The sequence below is a fragment of the Drosophila arizonae genome, chromosome 4 (genome assembly GCF_054131065.1).
Source record: "Drosophila arizonae isolate 15081-1271.41 chromosome 4, UAZ_ARI_1.0, whole genome shotgun sequence".
NCBI lineage: Eukaryota > Metazoa > Arthropoda > Insecta > Diptera > Drosophilidae > Drosophila > Drosophila arizonae.
Window position 1 is genome coordinate 6,585,053 of NC_142924.1, and position 14,661 is coordinate 6,599,713.

Genomic DNA, 14,661 nt, shown 5'->3' on the forward strand with positions numbered 1-14,661 from the left:
ACGAATAACATTAAAAATTCACAATTAATTTAGTAATTAAGTAAATTCTTTCAAATCTACAATTAAAAACACATTTTTAATATTATTAATTAATTTAGCTTTAATTTCATTAAATAGTTAAGGACATTGACATTTTGTTGGCATTTGTAAAATAATTATGTGTGTATTTGGGTATTTTATTTAGTTTTGCGCTTTGTGCTCCATTGAAATAGAAGAAAAACATGAAGTTAAAATTAAAAAACAAATTAAACAATTCAATTGCTATTGTGTGTTTAAATATGGTTTCTGTTTTCGTTTAATAACAAATAAAAGATATTTAAAACTGTGTTTTAATAAGTAAGTATTTAACTGAAGAAAAAACCCGCTGTTAGGAAACTTTTGCACGCATTTCTCTTTCTCTCTTCCTCTTTCTCACTACTCTCTTGCAATCTCTGTCTGTCTGTCTGTGTGTGTTTGTGTGTTAAAAGAACTTAAAATAAATAAATAAACATATACAATAGTTACAAGTACATATTTCCATTGTTTGTGTTTTGCTTTACTTTTCTGTTTTTCGGTTTTCGGTTTGTCGCGCGCTCAAATGCAATTACAAATAATAAATAATTATATATTTCATAATTTTTATACAATTCGACAAATAAAGCACAAAAGTAATATCAAATATCAAGTGTTGCTGCTATAGCTCTAAATAGTTTCAACATTTCTCTCATAGCTAAGAATTCAAATTTTACATAAAAGTTTTGCTTTGTTTTAGGATTTTCATTCCCTTTTTTTGTTGTTTTAGCTAATTTTCGATATCTAATATATGTGTAAGTGTAAGGCATTATTTTGTTTGCATATATATATACTGATATATATATATGTGTATATATAGATTAATACATATTCTGATTTTTGATCCATATTTTTCTCGATTTCCTTTTTTTATGGCTAATTATCGCTGGCACTTGGCCCCAGTTTTTGATCCATGTGAATTTCATTTGATTGGAGTGGGAGGGGCAGGGGGCGTTCGAGCTTTACATCAACTTCTGCTTGGCACAGTCGGGGCACAGGATGTCGGGTCCGTCGGTGATGAAGCCGCGTCCCACCAAGCTGGCCTTGCAGCTGGCACAGACGAAGCAATCGTGATGCCAGTGACGATCCTCAAACGAAATGAAGCGAGTGCCGCCAATGCCTAGAGAAAGAGAGACAGGGAGAGGGAGAGTTATTTATCTGCCTTATAGGACTTCCTTGCCGCTGCTCACCTGTTATGGGCTTCACACACGAGGTGCAACGCTTGGCAAACAGCTCGCCAAAGCACTCGGCACAGTAGGGCTTCTCGTCACGGCTAGTGAAGCGCTGCCCGGCCAACGTGATGTTGCAGTGGGTGCAAGTGAAGCACTCGCGATGCCACGGCTCATTCTTATAGGTCACGCCACCCGAAGTGATGACCTGTCAAGCCAATGAGAAGCAGATCAATTAGTAACTCTCTCGTAGTAGCTCTCTCACTCCCCCCTGCTCACCTTGTTGCACTTGATGCAGCGCGTGGCAAACTTCTCCTCGTAGCAGCCGGCGCAATAGATCTCCTGCTCGCGCGGTATAAACGACTTGGTGCCAATGGCCATCTTGCAGACGCAGCAGCAGAAGCAGTTCTCGTGCCACTGCCGGGTCTTGTATTCCATTTTCTTGGTGCCTGAATAGAGAACAGAACAAATCAATTTTCACTCATTGCAGCCTTGAACTTTTCGACAAATCGACAAATAGACCCAAATTCCAACCAGACACATTCAGGCCAAAACCATCACCAGAACAAAACCCAATCAGCATTTAGTTTCAATAATAACTAAAAAAAATAATAAATATATAAATGGAGAACTACCGTTATGTTCAGCTGACATGCAACTGTCGAAGAGCTTCTCTATCCAGCCCCAACTCCCCCAGCCCCCTATAGCTCGCATTTTCATAACAATTAATGCAAAAATTATGCAAATTTTGCGAGACTCGAGAGACAAGAGCGAAATATGAGCCCCAAGATATATATGTATGTATATACCATATACCTTGACTTCATATAGCTTCATTTCAGCTTTGGTTGTGTGCATAAAAAATCTGTTTCGTTTATTTATTGCGTGCTCGAAATTTGTTGCCAAATATAAAGACTGAAGCGAAAACTTGTACCAAAATTTCTGGGTTCACTGACTGCCGCCAATCGAGGCGACAGCGCAGCCTAATTGACTCGAATAATGTCAGGGCAGCAATTCTATTGTTCTGCTTTAATTTTGGGCTATATTGCGGAGGGACAAGAAATGCCTTTTTATATGTTGCCAAATTATAGCAGCACAAAAGTTGCCTAAATCGCATGTCAAATTTATGTCATCAAAGTTAAGTGTCTGAAGACATTTTCACTGCCGTCATATGTGGAAAAGCTGGCGAAGTTAGCGTGGCATGAGGCTTACGTATAGACTGATCTGGGCAGGAACTACATGCTGGCATTTACTTCCCAGATCTGCCTTGAAAATTTCACTTAAACCAAATCTGTTCACGCTCCACATCTGTGCTTCAGCTACTGCTTCATCTTCGTATTTATCTAGCTCTTTCCCTTGTATGGCTGCGATATCACTGTAGTTTATTGTTTACATTCAAATATTTTCACAATTTACGTATTGCCTTTGAGAGCAATTTCGCTTAACAGTTCCGCAATATGCGGATATCAAGAACAAATTTACTTAAGCATTTAGCATTTAGTTGATATAAGTACACTAAATACTTATTTCTGCAAATTAGAAGTTGGAATTCGGTTTACATTTGACAATCAACAATTATCCAATTGGAATTTAACGTCATTTCAAAGCGTGAGTAATACTAATTGCAAATCGTTGATTCACTTGCATAAAAATCTGTAAGTTTTCAAATTGAATAGATTTTTAATAGATTAATTACACAATTGAAAGCTTTTTATGATTTTAAGTTTTATTTACTACGAAATATGAAAAGTTAAATGTAAAATCAGAAATATTTAAATGATTGTATTCTACAAGTGACTTCTTCATTCGTAAAAATATTCGCAGCAAATTCGATAGATCATAAAATTTATATGGCTTAAAAAATTATATATAAATATAGTAAATGAAAATTTTTAAATTGAAGAAGGGACCAATTTTATATAAAAAAAAAAAAATATATATATATATATATATATATATATATATATATATATATATATTCTCAATATTATAAAAATAATCTAAAGTATATATAAATAGTCTGCTATTTATAGAATTTTATTTAAAATTAATTATATTTTCCATTCATCTATCGTGCCAAGCAAAATCTAGCTAAACGCCTTAAAGCCAATTGGTTTTGGATAATCCCAATTCAAGCAGATTATTATCAAAAACTCATTTGTCGTAAATTTATAATAAAGCGTGGCACAAATTAAACAATTTCCCAATTAGAATAAATTATTAAACACGATCAATGACCGCCTAATCGCAGCAATTTTCTCTCAGTGTATATTTTTGGACTTCCAATTACTCATCGCAGACACGAAGCAGATCTGACGATGACGTTATAGAGAGCTGGCTACAAACACCTCAACCTAATCCATGGGGGCGTCTATATCTACATATTTTATTTAGTTTTTTTTTTTTAAATTTTTTTTTGTGACTTTTACCAGTTTGGTCAGCATTCGGGCCATTTAATGGCCAGTAATATTGATAAATTATGATGTATCGCGGGATTTAATTAACATAGTTAATTTATGAGCAGCTTGCGGGTCCATCATTACCTGCTTTGGTGGCACGGGGATCGCCCAGGCGGCAGTAGTCGCCCAATGAGCAATAGAAGCTGCGATTCTCCTCGACGGCGCTGGCATTGGGCAGAAACATGCTCAGCACGGCAATGTCCTCGTTGTTATCCTTGGCCTTCTTAATGCGATCGGCGCCAATGGTTTTGGTTTGCAAATGCAGACGCGACTTCATGCGCGAGCTCAGCACATCAACGTCAGTCATGATTGACAGCTACCAACTGAGTGTGCGAGTGTGAGTGTGAGTGTGAATGTGAGTGGGTTACTTAAATGCAGATCGAGCCGCTGCCAACAGAGCCAGCTACTTGCAACTGGCCTAATAAGTCACGACTTGGCTGAAACACAGAGTCACCGCGTCTAAGCCATCTGAGATGCCATCGACTACTTGTTAACTGGGTCAGCTGATCGCAGCTCGAGCTACGGCCAACCGACCGAGATACTCTAACAATATACTCTATAAATTTTAGCAATCTGCCAGCTCTCAGCGCGCAAATTTGGCGACGTCGAGTCTCCAGCTTCAAGGCAATGACATCACATCCAACAAAAAATTTGGCTGGCTAAGCAACAAGTTTCATTAAAACTTAGAGAATGTTTATAAATAACAAAACAGCAAATGACGACGACGACGACGACGACGACGACGACGGCGCTGCCTTTCATAAATCATTAAATAATTAACTTTTTACAAAACTAAAAAGCAACAACAACAACAAAACAATAACAAATAAATTGCTTGGAAATTGGCTGAGCGCGTGCGCAAATCGAGGCAGGAAATTGACAAAAAAAAAAATAGTCAAAACTTTTTTGCCCCACAGGAAATTCAGTCATATATACATTTATATAGAACTATCTAAATATACAATATATATATATATATATATGTGTGTGTGTGTGTTTTTGGTCAGGTAATTAAGCTCTGGCTAAGAATTTAGGTGGCACAGCTTGGATTACCAAACCACAGCGAATCGCATTCGTTGGGTTTCCTCAACAAACATAAATAATTATAACTAATTGAAGTCGAGTCGATTCGCCAAAGCGCCAAAGATTTCGCCCACGACTTGCCACACAAAACGCCCACCATAACAACAACAGCAAGAACAACAACAACAACAATAAAACATGTAGAGACGCCGCCAATCGACGCGCTGAGGTCAAGTGCGGATCGGAGGAGGCGACATTGAAATGCTTCAGCTATAGCCTAGAGACAGTCGGAGCACAGCTCTGGCGATTGACTGACTGATTGATTGATTGCCGGCTTGAGACACTGCTCGGGGATTACGTGGCCAAACCGAAATGGAAAGTGTCGCACGAAAACGCGTTCTGCATATATAAGCAATAAATTTTTCTCAGAGCTCAGCTAAAAATTCGATTGTTTTTTTTTTTTTCTCTTTCTTTCTTTTTGCTATGGAGCTGACATTGCGGGCGGTCGAGCATTCAAATTACGTTTACTCCAATTTGTGCTCACAATTTGTCCGTTGCTTATGCAGTTAACGGGCGGTTAACGCTTTAAAGCCAATAAATGTCTAATGGAGTTTTTATGCGCAGATCTGGCAACTCTGTTTGGAAATTTATGGCCAATTCATGGTTAAATGACGGAGAAGTTATTGAAGAGTGACTTTAAGCAAGAGTAATTTACTATGGGATGTCAGTTACTAATTAAAAACAATATTTAAAATCAATATAAAAAAATGGGAAAATGCAAGTTTTTAAATTCTGGCAACTCTGCTAGAATGTAAATGCGGTATTAGAGGAGGAATACAAGTCAGTTACAGTGTTTAATGACTAAATGTCAGTTACTAACTAAAATCTATATTTTAGCTGAACAAAGTAAAGAATTTAAGCTAAAGTCTGGCAGCGCTGTTTGAACTGAAATTCCCATCAAGGCGTAAAATTGTTGAAATATATTTAATATATAATTTCATGTATCATTTATCATTTATCCTAATCGAAATCTGAACCAAGGCCTGGTAGTTGTCTAAGCTAAAGTCTGGCAACTCCAGCTAGAGTCAACTAAACTCAAATTCAAATCGTATTAGATGAGTATTTAGGATAGATGCATTTAAAATAGATACAAATATATATATATATGTATATACAAATTTTAATTTGAGAACTAAAACCCATATGTAAACCATCAATATTTATAGAACTTTTTCCTCTAAAACTCTGGCAACTCTACTATACTATCAAAAAAGCTGAATTTATGCTCAAATAAAACTCAATCAAATTAATAGCCAAGTAGCTCAATTAGCGCTCCGCTCTGGCCAACCTATATGCAATGAGACAAAACACTTCCCGCTGACCTTTGGCAATGTCTTTAAGCTGGCTAAACATGACAATATCACGATCTGATCTCGCTCAAGACTGTCAAAGATGTCTCTTTGTTTAGCCATTTGACCCGCCTGCACAAAAGTCAACGGCTGCAGGGCAAACAAGAGAGAGGGAGAGAAGCAAACTATAAGAGATTTATTAGTTTTTGTCAGCCAAAAAATAAAAAACCAAACAGAAAAGAGAAATTCAAATTGAAGCTGAAATTGAAATTTATTGCTGTTGTTGTTGTTGTTGTTGGTTGCTTTGCGGCTTGTCTGATAAGCCAAACAGACAAATGACATTCAATTCATTTGCCTAAGCACCTCTTACGTACATATGCCACAAATATATATATATATATATATACGTATATGTATGTATATATATATATCTGTCTGAATGATGTAAACACTTGATCTAGGGCTCTGGCAGCGAACGTCTTCTTTTATTGGGTCAGCTACCTAGCCTCATATGGCTTTGCTCTTCAATTAATTAAGTTGAGGCTTTCGTCATAATTTCAATGCGATTTCATTTCTTGATTTTGATTTTGATTTTGATTTCGATTTCATTTCAATTGGCATTCAATTGCAGTGCCAACAATAAAAAAAAAGAAATGCCAGCTCAAGTGGGCTTCGACCTGACTCTTTGCGTGCATATTCATGCTGATTGTTGCTGTTGTTGTCGGCGTTGGTGTGTGTGTGTGTGTCTGTCTGTATGTGTGTTGCTGCTTTTCATGTTTTCCATTTGGCTCTTTAAATGTAGCACACGTCGATGCTATCGCCACATTTTTTAAATGCAGCCCAAAAAACAGCTCAAATTCGTTTCCGGTTTTGGTATGCAATTTCTAAGCGGAATCCAATTGGACTCCAGCTAAGTCTGGCTCGTTTCATGCACATATGAAAATTGATAATTTATTGGCACCTAGCGATATTACAATATTATGCAATGCCTGTCAAACCTCGGCTCAACTATCTGTCGCCAAGTGCGTGTGGGTTGTGGAAATATTGCGCATACGCAACGTGCCACGGCGTGTTCAATATCTGTTGCAAGTTTATGACTCTGCTGGCAGCTGCAGTGGAAATGTTTACAAGAACATTTCCTTTAAACAATTCGGTAAGGTGCAAAAATACTTTTTTCTTTTGTTGTAATTCACGTTGTAAATACTTTTAATAGCAGATCTGTTTATGGCAATTGTTTGTGGACATGCAACACGTTGCCTCGACTCAATTACTACAGTTAACACTCAGTTACGTCCGCGGCACTGGCCAAAGCGCTCTGAAAGCCGTTTTGAGACTGAGAACGAGCGCCATAAACAAAACGCCTCAACGTAAACAAACCCAGCCAGCCGTGGTGAGTTTCGCGCCGAGCTGTGGTGAGTTTGTCGCCGAGTTGTGTTCGCCCGAAGTTCGAGTTGCATTGCGTTCGAGTGGAACAGATCGACCGAAGGCTGACTGCAACGTGACATTTAGGCTCAATTATGAACTATTTTGACAGGCGGAAACTGGTTGCAGCTGATTGACAGTGTGATTGACTGACTTGACTCGACTCGCCCCGCCACGCCTCGCCTCATCTCCACTCGTCTCGTCTCGAGTCGTCCCATCTGGACTGACCAGCTTAAATGTTATGCAGATGCTCGCCAAGTGCCTTGCCAATGCCCCTGACAATGCGGCCACGCCCCACCGACCGAGGCTAGCCACACGATCGAGGAAGCCAGCCAAGCAGCCAAGCAGCCAAGCCAGCGTCGTCTGCATGTGGGAAGCTGCAGCAGCCACAATCAGGTAATGCGATATGGAAATTGTCAACTGTTGCTGCCACTTTCAAATGGCCGCCCAAGTGGGAAATTGCGTGCATAACACATGCCCCCATTTATAGTCAGACAGGCAGACAGAGCCCTAAAGGCCTTTCTCCATTTACGGCTGACATTTATTATTTATTTGTTATTTTGCCCGCTGTTTAATTGTTTGGCCCGGACGGAAATGTTGGAGCTACATGCGTGGGCTCCTGTTCAGCTCTACCAGCATGCGATATATGCGATATATATTTTTCAATCAATTGAGCTGCAATTAAATTCGATCTACTACACACACTTTGTCTTTATCTGCAAGCAATTAAGCAATTAGGCAATCGAACGGCAAATGACTGCAAGTGCAGCAGAGGCAGCAGCAGCTGGAGTCGAGTTGCTTCAAGTGCAGCTGCAAGAGTAGAGCGAGACAGAGAGAGAGAGAGCAGAGGGGACTACACCTAGAGTAGAGTTGCATAGAGTTCCTAACTAGAGAAAATGCACTCAAATTTTGACTCAATAAAGTTCACTCAATTAATAGATATAAATTTCTTAAATACTTTGATAGATTACAGGAGCGATATACCCTGTAAAGCTAGCTGAGATGGGTTATGAAAGAGATCTGATACTCTTCCATATTGTAGTCAGCGAGAGATGATATTTAAACCAACTCTTAAGTAGTCTTAAAGGGTATTTATAAACAGGCCATTGTATATATTTACTTGTGTATATATTAATCCTGCTTGGCATTGAAAAATTTAAATTTCATATAAACACATTCTCATTTTCTATATATGTATTCCGACTAAAATAATATCATCTTAGTAAAATCCCTTTCAAATTGTAATTCAAATCTATAATCACTTTAATTCGACCAAATTTCTGTCAGTTCAGCAAATAATTCAAAAATCCTAGACACCGTTTTTCTTCTCATCAAATAAAAACAATGGCTATATAAAACACATTAATTTAATTCCACACGCTTATCAACGATCTTCAATAATAATTCCTCAACGCGCTCAGCCAAAAGCTATTTAAAAGCCACAAATCATGCGAAGACAACAACAAAAAATATACAACGAAAAAAAAAAACAAGTTTCATTACCAAAAAAACAGATGAAAATTTAAATATGAATTCTATATGAAAGTATAAACAAATAAAAGCAAATATCTGATGAGTCAGAGAACATATGCTCTATGAAACACATGTATGCTACACAATTTGCCATGAATTAATATAGATGACATGGCCGATCTGTGATTATGCGTAAATATAAATATGTATATCAGATATGTGTGTATGTATATAAGATATATACATAGATATAAATAAGTATATTCATCAATATAAAACACCATAACACCACAGACTTGTTTGATTGAGTGGGCGTTGCAATCTAAACAATTTGTGACATAGACTTGACAATTATCGACTTAGAGTGCCTAGATGGGGAGTGTACGACTAGCATATATCCCTGAGGCACATGTCATTGAGGAATGAACTCAAAATTTAAGTATGAATATGACCGAAATGAAACTATATAAGATATCTAATGGCTATATACGGGTAAGAAATGCCGGACTAACTGAAATTCGCTATCGATAATAATCGATAATTTGTAAGAATAAGAATCTGCTATAGGAAGAAGAAGCTAGCTAGAGCAAGCGAAGCTAGACCATAGCTTAAGGTCTGAGTAAAGAAGGAACTGCCTAAACGAAGAGTTTCCCAAGTGCATACCACCTCCGGGATGAATGATGATGAATATATATAAATAAATACATATATGTATATTGATGGACGAATAGGCAGAGAAAATTTTGTATGAATAGACACCAAGTCTAAATGAATTATTTAATAGCTCAACTTAATAGTTTTTGAAACGCTTTCTATCCCCACACTTCAGTTGAACAAAACAAATATACCCGAATTCGATGCGATTCCACTGTATAAAGTGGCTGCACATTAAGATCTGTCCACAACAGAAATTGGCAAATTAACAAATATCTAATATACATTTGATTAGACAATTAGCTAACGCCTGAATAGGCAAAGCAAACGAGGCACCTTTGGCAAACAGAAGGCAGAGATGCAAATAAATAAAGATGTAAATATTTAAATACAGGTGAAGATATTTATGAAATGTCATTGCAATTGGCAGTGGCTGAGGCTGAGGCTGTGGCTGTGTGGGCTTTGCCTTGCTGACATTGATCTCGGTAGATATTTATCAGCCAGGTCTCGCAATTGGCAATGTCAACAATGTACTCTCAAGTGAAATGCCATTTTTGGCAGTGGCTTTAACTGGGCTTTAGCACCTGATTGATATGGGAAACGTTTCGTTTTGTTTATCGGAGCAGCCGCACTTAAATATATAATATGAATAAGACCTTTTCTTAACTGAAACGTATTTGTTTTGACTTTGAGTGGGGCACAAACAACTGGAGCGCTTGTCACATTTAACACCTTTTTGTTAGCCTTCTCACCTCCCGCCCGCCCAGCAATAATGAAAACAATGTCATGCACCTGCGCAAGTTCGGGTTCAGGGCCTGTCGCACAGCTGCTTTTGGATTGCGGGGCTCTGCGGAGCGTGGGCAGCTGGCAATGAACTTGCAGTCGACGCAACTCAACTCGACGCAACTCGCCTCGACTCGGTTCGACTTATGTCTCGAGCATCTCGAGCACGAAAACTTGGACACAAATTGCAGTTAAGTCAACGTATAATGAAAACAGATATCGGACATTTACGACAACGGGGCCTCAGGCAGCGCACACTGCACGCACTCAACTGTAGCAGGTTCATTAGTGGAGCGTTTAGCCCAAGATAACACGACTACAAATATACCCTATATACGAGTGCAGAGCAAATATTGACACAAATCAATTACTAGGCGAGACAGGCTTTATCAGATATTAATATATGTGCATGCATAATCTAGTTGCAGCTGTGGAGTTTTAGCTGATTATGATATTATCTTTACCTAGTAACACTCTGTCATAAGCATTAGAGCCTGTAGAGCCTACCACTAAGCATACAAACAGGTAAACATTCTCATTTGGGGTAAACTCAAAGAGAGCTTTAAGAAACTATAAGAAAATTCTTGGGAATAGAAATTAAACTTTGAGTTAACATTAAGTAAACAAACGAATTCTCCAAGCTTTCTCTGAAGATTAAGAGAGCTTTGCACTGCGATTAGATTGTCCAGGTCTCATATATTGACAAGAAATATTTAGCGATTATCCACACAAATCAAATATTTCAATTGGATTTTAAAGAATTTCTAACAATAATATTTTCAAATATTTTTAAAAGCTTATACATTATGTATTCAAAGCTTTACATATGCCACGTAGTCTTCGCTTACAAGTTTAATGTGCTTTAATAATTTAAAAGCTCTTCAAAGTGATCCTAATTAGCTCTTAGTTGCTTCCCACTTGCCACTGGTGCTAACGCTAGCACATCATACCCCGCATAGCAACTCCTCTACAGGGTATGCGCGCCTGTTATTTACGTTCAGATGGCCGCGCACATTGGCGATTTATGGAATGTGTCGCCCGTTGGCAACAAATTGCCCTGAGAGTGCAATTAATTTGGCACACAAAAATGTCATTTCTCTCCCGAGCCTCCCACCAAAAACGGGTTGCAGCCGCTCATAATACTCTACTTAGTCTATATATATATCACGCTTATATGTATATAGATGCTATTTACAGTGGCCGCCACAAAGTATGCCACAATCGGTGGCACAGTTGTAAGTGCACTCACCTGCACGGAACACCTCGCCGCAGCCGTCGCAACGGGACGCAAACTGCGCATCGTAGCAGTTGCCACAGTAGATCTTATCGGCCTTCGCTCCGAACTGCTTGTCGACCAGATTCAAATTGCATTTGAAGCAGAGGAAACAGGCCTCGTGCCAGTGCTTGTCTTTGTACGATAAATCCTGTAGAGGGGAGGAGGCAACAATATTTCAATATACAGATCAATTTATAGATATTGATAAAGGGAAAGAAATTATAGCTAGGTTGATATTGCTTATTAAATATTAGAGATTATTGTAGTATCTTTAGCTACTAAGCTATAGTAGTCTCTGGTAATACAGAAGATCCTATGATAGACTAAGTCTTTGATAATATATTGAACTGTATTAAAACGTCTTAAATTATGTTCGCTATAATAACTCTTAGCATTAGAACTTATGACATTATATTGAATATCTGAGAAGTATGACTTAAATGTATTCAAAAAAAAATTCAAAATAATCTCAATTCTAAGATTATCTTTCTCGGTTTTATTATTACATTACAGCCAACAGAAAATTATAGGAATTAAAGCTACACAAAATTTTAAGCAAACAAGATCCATATATTTAAATAAAATTGAAAAGAATTTGTGAATGCCTTATTTAGTTTGCCGCGTCCAATTCGTTCTGCCATAAGTTTATCTAAATTAAAAAATTTTGTGAAAATACGAAAATACACACTTGAGATGATCTATTTCTAATTTAAATTTTATTTCTGTTTCTAAAATCCATACAAATATAGAAAATGATCTATTTGACAAACAGATTATTAAATTTAATTCAGTCTTAGCTCCGAATTTTGTATAATATTTTGCTTAAAGATTATTTCTAATCTCTGCAATCCAGCGGTTATTAATCTATTACTATCTACTTCAATCTATTACTATCTACTTTAAGATCTCGCTCTAGTTTAGTTAAGCTCACCTTCGAATCGATGCCAATTATCTTGTTGCACTCCTCGCACGTATTGGCGAACACATTCTCGTAGCACTTGATGCAATAGGGATGATCGTCCCGGATGACGTAACGCTGTCCAGTTAGGCTCTCATCGCACTGCCAGCAGCAGAAGTGTCCCGAATGCCAGTCCTTGTCCATGGCCTTTGTGTATTCGCCACTGAAAATTAACTGCAAAAAGGACACACGACGATGTAGCCAAACCAAATAGATCTCGATCAAGATAAAACATAGAGAAGTAGTAATGGATAGAGTCCATATTGGAATATTCAAATTGCGTGTGGGTCAGTGTAAAATGTTTTTGTTGTTGTTGTTGTTGCTCGCATAGGCGAGATGTATATTTATGTATATATAGTATATTCACTGGGTAGGCATAGTATATACTCAATATATAATGTGTGTATTCACTTGTTATTCAGTTTCTCAGTTTATTTGTTTTGTTTGCTTAGTTTGTTGTTCAGTGTATGTTGTTGTTGTTGTTGTTGTAGTTACTGTTGTAGTTGTTTGTAGATTTCTTGTTGGTTTTTCTATTTGTGGTGTGTGTGTAGACATTTATAGACATTTATAGACAACGACAGCTTTATGTTGGGTACCTTTTAGTAAACAGTTTGGCCGAGGAAAGAAGGTAGTAAACGTGTCGTTCGATATTATTATGCGAGTACTTTGGATAGTTTTTAATTGTGATCGTTTCAGATATATAATTATATATAAATGTACATGAGAAATATAGAGTATTCGAATTTCGAATAGATCGAATGATGTACGGGTATACGATACAAAAGACGAGCAGAGACAAATGAAAGAAACAATTATCCAAAATACTAAAAAATATACCAAAATACCATGCTACTGGACATTTGGTATGTTTTTTCTCTATACTCAAAAATTGTGCATCTGCTTTCTGTACTGAACCACACGTAACACGTTCCACCTACCCCCTTTCCTCGTTGGTGGCATCCACCTCGCTGATTTGCACTTCGGATTCGCGACGTTTTGAAGTCTTCTTGACCTTCTTCGTTTTCTTGACTTCCGTCATCGTTTGCATAATTTCCACGTCCGCCATTTTGTGCCGCACTCAAAACTCAAAGCCCAAAAATCTCCAAAATTCTAAACTCAAAAAAAGTCCCCAGCCAACAAAATTCTGCACTCTAGTGACCGACTGAACTTTCCCTATACAAATAAAAAAAAAAGAAAACTAAAAGTTGAGGCTAGCCGTAAAAGTTTTCGCGAAACGTTTTGAACTTTGCCGAGTCGTGATGCCAACTGACGCGTTTCTTTCACAAAATATTCGAAATCTTTTCGAAAGAACTCAGAAATAAAATAGAAACTGAAACAGTCTAATAAGAAGGAAAAGTCTCGCGTGTATCTAGTTTCGCCCCCAGAGGCGAGTGTATAAATAAAGTCTCGGGGAGTGCCGCAGAGCGCAGCAGCAGTGCGCTGAGCGTAACAGAGAGAGCCCAACAATACAGAGAGAGACAGAGAGGCAGAGAGGGAGAGAGGGAGAGCGAGAGAGTGCGCGATCAGTTGTGCTCTGTTGCTTGTTGCCTTAGACAATATTTGATCATTGGCAACTTTATGGAATCAAGTCAAGTTTGCAATTTTGTTTGTTATAAATCAAGCACGCATCTATAAATACAATCAATAAATGTTGGATGTATGCGTGTGTGTGTGTGCGTGTGGCACACACCTGCAGCAGCTGCTATCATACACGTCATTTTACACACACGCGCAGCAAGAGAGATTTTCGGAAAATTCAGTTTTCCTTTGTTGTTGGCGCTTGTGCACACGACACACAAGTCACCAACACACACACACACACCTACACGCACAACCTCTCTCTCTCTCCCACTCAAGCTCTCACTCTCCCACAACTTTTGGATAGCATAAATTCCTCTTTGAGTCTGTCTGGCTCTGTCTGCAGCAGCTTTTGCCTCCACACATGCAACATCCAGCCGTATAGAATTTTTAATTGATCAGTAAATATCGCGTGGGCTGCACACTATATGATTAATATCAGTTTAGGCCACCCCCCGCCCAGCCC

The 14,661-nt window shown here is 38.0% G+C and overlaps 1 protein-coding gene and 1 long non-coding RNA gene across 13 annotated transcripts in view; one reads left to right on the top strand and one right to left on the bottom strand.

The window, feature by feature from the left end:
* Positions 1–73: 73 nt before the first annotated feature.
* Lmpt (four and a half LIM domains protein limpet) overlaps positions 74–14,661 on the bottom strand; it is a 71,690-nt gene continuing 57,102 nt past the window's right edge. For 7 of the 12 annotated variants that reach the window (XM_089467951.1, XM_018006478.2, XM_089467952.1 and 4 more), the window contains 5 exons: positions 12,591–12,791; positions 11,633–11,807; positions 1,500–1,669; positions 1,242–1,428; positions 74–1,171 (listed from right to left, as the gene is read on the bottom strand). In XM_089467951.1, the coding sequence (XP_089324077.1) occupies positions 1,014–1,171; positions 1,242–1,428; positions 1,500–1,669; positions 11,633–11,807; positions 12,591–12,791 (891 nt within the window). In that variant the 3' untranslated portion in view covers positions 74–1,013. Of the gene's footprint in view, positions 1,172–1,241; positions 1,429–1,499; positions 1,670–3,763; positions 4,022–7,221; positions 7,403–11,632; positions 11,808–12,590; positions 12,792–13,555; positions 13,983–14,661 lie in introns of those variants that run through there. The other 5 variants (XM_089467954.1, XM_018006481.2, XM_089467956.1 and 2 more) reach the window with 5 other exon arrangements.
* On the top strand, positions 8,641–10,250 carry LOC149269050 (uncharacterized). The gene is made up of 3 exons (XR_016269902.1): positions 8,641–9,169; positions 9,241–9,438; positions 9,496–10,250. It is a non-coding gene; the product is annotated as an uncharacterized LOC149269050 (long non-coding RNA).